Below are 8,179 nucleotides of genomic sequence, written 5' to 3' on the forward strand. Positions count from 1 at the left end.
CAGATTGCACGGTCCGCAGCTTGTTGTGTGTGTGTGTGTGTGTGTACTTGTGTGCGCGTATGTGTGGGTGTGTTGACTTTTCAATGGGTGCGCTTGTGTGTCATTTCGTGGCTCTCATCGCATGCCGCCCTGCTGCTCATGCCCCCCCCCCCATCGTCACCATCGTGTGCGTTGCCACAATTCCTGCCCATCACCTTTGCACATGTCCAGGGGTATGAACTATCTGCACAACGAGCGCAGTCTCGCCCGCGTCATCCACCGCGATCTCAAGTCAAGCAACATCCTCCTGGCAAAGGTGCAGCCGTATGTATGCTTGTGTGTGTGTGTGTGTGTGTGTGTGTGTGTATGTGTGTGTGAACTTTGCACGCTCTTCCCGACCATACTGCCACGAAACGCCCATTCCCGATTCACCATTTCTTCCTCTTCCTCTCACACTCGTGTCTGGGTTGCTGCCATCATGCTCCCCACTGGTTCACGCCACAGGTTGATGACCAAGGACACCCCGTGTTACGCAATAATATTGTGAAGATTGCAGACTTCGGCCTGGCCAGGCACTTTGTGGAGACGACGGAGATGACAACAGCAGGAACTTTCGCGTGGATGGTGCGTGTTCGCGTGTTTGTGTCTGCTTGTCAGCGTCTGACATTGTGGGTGCATGACATCAACTATCAAGCATCACATGCAATCACTCACGCACGACCGCCACATACTACCACCATCGCCACCCTCTGTCGCCATCGCTATCATTTGTCATCACCGCCACGATGAAGGCGCCCGAAGTGATTCGATCGAGCACATTTTCCCGCGGATCAGACGTCTGGTGAGACGCACCGTGCACACACACACACACACACACACACACACACACACACACACACACACACACACCATTGTTCTGTTCATGTGTATGTGTGTGGGTGTGTGTTTATGTCTGTGTCTGTGTAAATACATTATGTGCCCTTGCTTGATAGTGCCATGCACCTAAACTCACACCATGGCATGGCATCACCCTGCATTACAACTACAACCTCAGGTCGTTTGGCGTTCTGCTGTGGGAGATGCTGACGTCGCAGGTCCCATACGAGGGCATCAACATGTACTCTGGTGCGTTTGAGCGGCACGCGAGCAGCCTGGTGTTTTCGCTGCGTCTTCCTCTTCTTCAATACGGGAATGTGGCACACACACACACACACACGCACACACACACACACGCACACACACACACACACACACACACACACACACACGCACACACACACACACGCACACACATTATTGACGCATCACATGCTCCCCTGTCACCACCGGTTGTGCGTGCAGTTGCGTACTCGGTTGCGCTGAAAGGATGCACGCTGCCCATCCCGGCCACGTGTCCGCAGGACATTTCATCCATCCTCACCCGCTGCTGGCAGATCCAGCCAAAGCACAGGCCTGGCTTCCAAGGTACGGGATGTGCATGTGCGTGCGTGTGTGTTGATATGTGTGTGCGTGCGTGTGTTCATATGTACGTGTGTATGTGCGTGCGTGTGCGTGTGTGTATGCGTGTGTGTGCGGTGGTGTTTGAAGCTATTGTGTCTCCATCCACCTCTCATCACCCAAACCACACCTCCACCACCAATCCACGGCCACCACCAGAGCTGCTGCACGAGTTGGGCGGGCTGCGGTCGTCCGCGTTCTCCCGCACAAACACGGCCGATTTCTTTGACCTGCAGGCTGCGTGGCGTGATGAGTGCACGCGCACATTCAGGGAACTCAGGAGAACAGAGAAGGTGGGTGATGGGTGCGTTATGTGTGTGTGTGTGTGTATTTGAATGCTTCGCGTGTGATCGCTCAGGTTTCTCCTCCCAGTCTGTGCCCTCAATCCACGCACACGCACACACACACGCACATGCAGGAGATTGAGGAGCAGCAGCGCGAGTTGCATCAGCTACAGGAACAACAGACGTTGAAGCAAAAGGTCAGCGTTGGAAGTACCATGTCGCCTTGCATATGTGAAGCCATTTCACACACACACACACACACACACACACACACACACACACACACACACACACACACGCACACACACGCACACACATACACACACACACACACACACACACAACCGTGTCGGGTCTCAGTTCCATTCACACCCTCACTTTGAAAGCCTCACCCTACTACGACGACCACCGCCGCCCCCACCTCAACACCTCAGGAGCTTGAGGACAAAGAGCAGGCGTTACAGCGGCGGGAGCGGGAGGTGGAGATGCACGAACGGCTCTACAAGAGCCTGGCCAGCCTGGTGTGTTAGCTGGCACTTGGCTTGTTACATATGCGTGCAATGCTCTCATGCTTGTTTCAGTTCTGTGTTTCTGTTGGTCTTTCGTCCTTTGTTCCCCGCGCACACCACTACTCATCACCACACGCCACCATCACCAACACCGTCACCAACACCAACACCCACCATCCTGATACCCCATGAACCCCCCCTCCCCTAACACCCTTCCCCATCCACATCATCGTTGCGTTTCAGCCGCGCACGGGGCCGACGAGTCCCCCTGGCCGCCGGCGCCCAAAACACATCTCCAAGGACAGCATATCGGAGCCTACCGGATTCAGGTACCTTCCCTCTTACAACGACGTCCCTCCAAACACCATCTCCCTCAAGGAAGCAAGCGCCAAGTTTGGTGCGTTTCATGTGGCATGACATGGCACACATATGTGCTCGATGCATGCTTTCGTCTTTGGCGTCCGGTTCACCTGTTCGCGTCCATCAGCCCTCGGCTCTGCCAACTCGCAACCACACACGCGCGTGTCTTGGCTTATCGTTGACTTGTTCCTCGCTTCTGTCATTCTGACACCTTTGGCTTCTGTTTTGCCTGCAGGCAATCCGCCGTCACCGCCGAGCGTGCAGTCGCCACCCGATGAGCGGGGCGACCCTCGCCTCGTGCTTGACAGCATCTTCAGCTCCGCGGCGCCACCAGCACCGGACCAGACGTCCACTACCATGACGCAATCCTTGACGGGCAGCGCACACGCCGGTTACAGCAGCGCCGCCAGCAGTCACAGCAACAGCGCGCACTCGTTATTTGCACCCGCACCAGCTACCCCCGGAACCCGCGCGTCCACAACAACAACAACAACAGCAGCAGCAGCAGCAGCAGCACACACCTCGCCAGGCAGTGGTGGCGTGTCTGCTTCCCCCTCGCTTGCAAGCACACGCCGTGCGTCTGCGTTTCGCAAGGCGAGCAGCGACCCAAAGCCTGTGACGACTGTGAGTCGCACACGCAAGGACTCGAAGCGAAAGATTCTATTTCGAGGCCGTCTGTTTGGACGGCGCTCAACCATCGAAAGGTGTGACGCTCCTGATGGGGGGGAATTGGGGGGGGGGCTTGGGTGGCGGTGTTGTGGTAACTGGTTGCTGGTAGTGGTGGTGTTGCAATGGTGTGCTGTTTTCATTTCGTGCTTGGCGTTGTCCGTGTGTTCTCATTCCATCTTTGGCTGGCTGCTCACTCTCCCTGTCTCATCCATCGTGCTTGGGTCGTGCTGTGTCGGTCAGTGAGCATCCGCAGATCAGCCGCCCCGACATCGCCGTTCACCTCGCGTCCGGCGCCGTCGAGGTGTGCAGTGTGTGCGATATGTGTGTGTACTTGTGTGTACTTGTGTGTGAGTGTGTGTGTGTGTGTATGTGTGCGTGTGTGTGTGTGTACGTATGCACCGCTGTGCACCTTTTTTTTCTTGTTTGAGGTCTTCAATGCGGAAAGCCAGGCATCATTTCACCCACGTCATTGCGCGCCAATACACGTCGCCACCACGAACAGGCGGGCCTACAAGTGCCGGAGTGGCTGAAGTTGTCGCTGTCGCCCGAAGAAGCGGAGAAAGAACTTCGCGACAAGCCCATCGGCTCCTTCAACGTCTCCCGCAGAATGTATTTATGTGTGCATGCGTGCGCATGCGTGTGCATGTGCATGTGTATGTTTGTGTATGTTTGTGTATGTTTGTGTGTGTGTGTGTTTGTTTGTGCGCGCGTGTGTGTGTGCGTGAACCTTTGATGACACTCATTCAAGCTCACAACAAATGTGCACGTGTGCGCTATTTTGCTTGCTTGCATGCACCACTAGCGGGGACAGCCGATCGCGCCTGCTGCTCACTGTCAAGCTCGGACCAACCGACCTGTTTCAGGACATCATCTACATCCTCCACGGTGTGTGTGTGTGTGTGTGTGTGTGTGTGTGTGTGTGTGTGTGTGTGTGTGTGTGTGTTACTGTCTACCCCCCTGTGTCTTCCTTTCCTGTGTCTTCCTTTCCTGTGTCTTCCTTTCCTGTGTCTTCCTTTCCTGTGTCTTCCTTGCTCCAGCCCTCTTCTCATGTCGTGTTGTTTTTCACTCGCTGTCACCCACATCTCACATACCTCTTGACCCCTACTCTCACCATCACCCAATCATCCCACTTCCTCCTCCTTCTCCGTGGAATGTTGTCGTCCAACACCAACACCAGATGGGTTCCAGCTCGGCGAGCAAGCGCGCATCCGCCACCGCAGCCTCAAGGACCTCATAAGGCACTACCAGACGTTCCCGTATGTGAAGCTGGACGGCACGTACCATCGCCTGCGTGCATCGCCACCGCCATCGCGCCCCGCTGAGCTGCAGCGGCACGTGAGCGGCTCGCACCTCCCCGATCACATGCACACGCTGCACGGTGGTGCATCCTACGCCAACGCACCGGCGACAACAGCCCCATATGCGACAACAGCCGCAATGAACAGGTCACGTGGACACGGTGGTGGTGGAGATGCAAGTGCGGCGAGGCAGCGGGGTGCTGTGTTGCATGATCTTGTGGAGGAGATTGTGTTTCCTCGACACCTCAACCGCCCTCGCAGTGCATCCGAATCACAGCTGCTGGTACGTTGTGTGCATGTGCTTGAGTACGTTGTGTGGTTGCATGTGTGTGCCCTTGCGTGGTGTGTGTTAGACGTTTGTTTTGTGTGTTGGACGTTTGTGTTGCTGTGGCAGTGGTGCACCATTATTGTATTCGCTTCATGTTACCTGAACACACCCACGTTCACCCACCCACACCCACACACACACACACACACACACACACACACGCACACACGCACACACACACACACACACACACACACACACACACACACACACACACACACACACACACACACACACACAGGTGATGGAAGACACGTGCAGCGTTGCTGATCTGATGGTCACGGCTGACCTCGAGCGGTCAACGTCAATGGAATCACTGCTCAACGTGCTGCCCCATGGTAGCAGCCATCGTGACGGCGGTTATGGCGACGAAAACCCACGCCTGACCTCGTCGCAGCCGTCAAGCCACAGTCTCGACAGCCCCGCACACACCGACATCGGTCAGCAACAACAACGACAGCAGCAGCAGCAGCAGCAGCAGCAGACTCAGCAATCGCCCACAGCACCGTACGCTGCACGGCAGCAAGCGTTTGTACCCCACCGTGCGGCACCACCACCTCCTTCCCACCACCACTACCAACACCACCACCACCAACACCAACACCAACACCGACATCACCACCCACAGCAACAAGATCACCAGCGTCCGCGCGCTGCGACGGCGACTGCGACGATGACGGTGGTCGGCAGCGGCGCCAGCAGCGTGAGCGACGACGCTTCATCGTGCCACAACACCAGGCATGTTGATCCCAGTCACCACCACGCGAGCCACCACGACCCGCACCATCCCACGCCGCCGCCCCGAAGCCGGCACTCGCAGCAGCGGGGGCGTGCTGCCACGACGGCAGCGATGATGGGGGAGGGCCACGCGCCGTCACCAGCGCTGCCAAACCTCTTCTCGCAGTACAGCGGGTCGTCATCGTCGCTTATGGACGAGCCCCACGCGCGTGCAGAGTCGTTTTCACCGCACAACCCGTTTCGCTCCCTTATTGACGAGGAGGCGCCCGTGCAGCCGCTCTCAATATCGCAACCGCCACTACCGCAGCAGCAGTCGCCACAGCAGCAGGAACTTGGCCAGCAGCACCACACACACCCTTCCTCATCCTCCTCATGCTGATCACTGCCTTGTGTGTGTGTGTGTGTGTGTGTGTGTGTGGTGTATGTGTGTGTGTGTGTGTGTGTGTGTGTACATGCACGCGCCAGGCGAATCGGCTGGCGTTAAGCGACACGATAAAATGTAAACAAATCCATTGCTTTCACATTTTGTGCGACGGGAACCCGAAGAAGACGAGAACGCAAAAAAGGACTGCACTTCTTGCTTTGTCTGCTGCGGTGCTGCCGCTGTTGCTGTCCACTTTCCTTGCTGACTTGTTGCCTGTGCCTGCCAACCACACACACATACACCACACTCGATCCATCCACCCTGCCAACCATCCCTGCCTACCCATCTTTCCATCCCCCAGTTTGCCATGTCTGAGGACGCTGGTAGGATCGCCGAAGGCATCACCGTCACTGTGTGTGGCGGCGGCAACGCTGCGCACATTGCGGCTGGCATGTTTGCGTCGCGTGGAGCGACGGTGAACCTGTTCTTCTCGTTCAAGGATGAGGCGGAGCGCTTCAAGGCCGCATGCGACAAGGCCGGCGGCGTCACTGTCACGCGCAAAGACAAGACCTACTTTGGACAGCCAAAGGTGTGTGTGTGAGTGAGTGAGTGAGTGAGTGAGTGAGTGAGTGAGTGAGTGAGTGAGTGAGTGAGTGAGTGAGTGAGTGAGTGAGTGAGTGAGTGAGTGAGTGAGTGAGTGTGAGCCAGTGTGTCTGTGTGAAAGTGGGCGAGCGTGCATGCAACCATGTGTGTGTGTGTGAGTGTGAGAGGGTGTGTGAGAGAGAGTGTGTGTGTGTATGTGTGTGTGTGTGTGTGGAAGTGCATGCGAGCATGTGCCACCAGTCTCCCCCCCCCCCTGGTGCGTGCCATTTTGATCAAATGCCCGCGATACACGCTCACATGCTCGCCTCCCCCCCCCCCCCAACACACACCCACGAAAAGGTCATTTCGCACGACCCTGCGGAGTGCATCCCGATGACAGACATTGTGCTGCTGATTGTGCCTGCGTTTGCGCACGAGCCCATCCTGCAGCAGATCAAGCCGCACCTCAAGGATGGCGCTGCTGTTGGCGCCATCCCTGGACCAGGCGCCTTTGACCTCGTCGCCCTCAACGCCCTCGGCGACGTCTTCACGCAGAAGGTGCGGTTCCATTTGGGTTGTGTGTGTGCGCGCGTTTGCGTGCGTGTGCGTACGTGCATATGTGCGTGTTCGTTTGCGTTTGCGTGCATGTGTGTGTGTGTGTGTGTGTTCGTTTGCGTTTGTGAATGTGCAGTTCTAACACTCTGTCACTGCTTGAATGACTCGCTCACTCACTGACTCGGACACACACACGTACACACACACACGTGTACACACATGCTGTCTCTGCGTCTTGTATTGCAGAACATCACGCTGTTTGCTGGCACGTCGCTTCCCTGGGCCTGCCGCTTTGATGAATATGGTGCAAAGGCCACCTTGCTCGGCGTCAAGACCAAGGTCGACATTACCACCCGCCCCAACAACGACGCCAAGCGCAACGCGGTGAGCTGCAACAATCCTGGCCCTGTTCCGTGTGTTGTGTGTTGTGTCTGTTTGGTTGCCCATGTCACCTACTATCGTCTTTCGCTGGTGTTTCCCTGCCCGTCTCACCCTCTTTCCCCTTCCAACCCCCCCCCCCCCGACAATGTGCGGGATAGTAAATTATATTTTTTGTTGGAATTCGGATGTGAATTACTGGTGAAATGTTCATTTGTATCTCTTTTTCGTGTTTGTCGTCATGCTATTAATAACGCATCAAGTGCGGAAAGTAGACAGTCAGGATCCCGAGAGTCTGCAAGAGGCCGCGCCGGAGCGATGCAGCGCCGGTCGCTCACGTCGAGTAGATATACATAACAAGAAGTAGATGTATAAACAGTGATAATATAGCATATCAATATAAACAGTAGACGGTGCACACACACACGGAATGAGTGTAACTCGTCATCTCGACGTTCTACAGCCTGTACATGGAAGAGCGGGAGGCGGGGAGACATGGGGGCGGGAGAAACTAGCCTCGAGCAGAGATTGCCTGGCAGGGAGGGGAGAGGAGGCGGGGTAGTGCTAGATGAGTGGGGGCGGGATGTCGGTCGGGTCGCCTTTTGTTTGGATGCGTTAACCAACATTCCGCAACGAGG

At 56.3% G+C, this 8,179-nt stretch overlaps 2 protein-coding genes across 2 annotated transcripts in view; both read left to right on the forward strand.

The window, feature by feature from the left end:
• Window positions 1-6,049, forward strand: part of PTSG_01588 (TKL/MLK/MLK protein kinase) — a 7,283-nt gene extending 1,234 nt beyond the window's left edge. Inside the window, exons 2-17 of the mRNA XM_004997512.1 lie at window positions 1-11; window positions 211-295; window positions 484-603; window positions 771-820; window positions 1,034-1,104; window positions 1,321-1,443; window positions 1,636-1,769; window positions 1,895-1,957; window positions 2,195-2,281; window positions 2,513-2,666; window positions 2,865-3,333; window positions 3,539-3,599; window positions 3,801-3,907; window positions 4,101-4,183; window positions 4,476-4,879; window positions 5,166-6,049. The exon at window positions 1-11 is cut by the window's left edge and continues 68 nt beyond it. Of these exons, the coding sequence (XP_004997569.1) occupies window positions 1-11; window positions 211-295; window positions 484-603; window positions 771-820; window positions 1,034-1,104; window positions 1,321-1,443; window positions 1,636-1,769; window positions 1,895-1,957; window positions 2,195-2,281; window positions 2,513-2,666; window positions 2,865-3,333; window positions 3,539-3,599; window positions 3,801-3,907; window positions 4,101-4,183; window positions 4,476-4,879; window positions 5,166-6,041 (2,898 nt within the window). The 3' untranslated portion in view covers window positions 6,042-6,049. The remainder of the gene's footprint in view (window positions 12-210; window positions 296-483; window positions 604-770; window positions 821-1,033; window positions 1,105-1,320; window positions 1,444-1,635; window positions 1,770-1,894; window positions 1,958-2,194; window positions 2,282-2,512; window positions 2,667-2,864; window positions 3,334-3,538; window positions 3,600-3,800; window positions 3,908-4,100; window positions 4,184-4,475; window positions 4,880-5,165) is intronic.
• Window positions 6,050-6,198: 149 nt separating this feature from the next.
• Window positions 6,199-8,179, forward strand: part of PTSG_01589 (uncharacterized protein) — a 3,601-nt gene continuing 1,620 nt past the window's right edge. The window contains exons 1-3 of the mRNA XM_004997513.1: window positions 6,199-6,615; window positions 6,969-7,166; window positions 7,410-7,547. Coding sequence (XP_004997570.1) covers window positions 6,394-6,615; window positions 6,969-7,166; window positions 7,410-7,547 — 558 coding nt within the window. The 5' untranslated portion in view covers window positions 6,199-6,393. The remainder of the gene's footprint in view (window positions 6,616-6,968; window positions 7,167-7,409; window positions 7,548-8,179) is intronic.

This window comes from Salpingoeca rosetta (genome assembly GCF_000188695.1).
Source record: "Salpingoeca rosetta unplaced genomic scaffold supercont1.3, whole genome shotgun sequence".
NCBI classification, from domain to species: domain Eukaryota; class Choanoflagellata; order Craspedida; family Salpingoecidae; genus Salpingoeca; species Salpingoeca rosetta.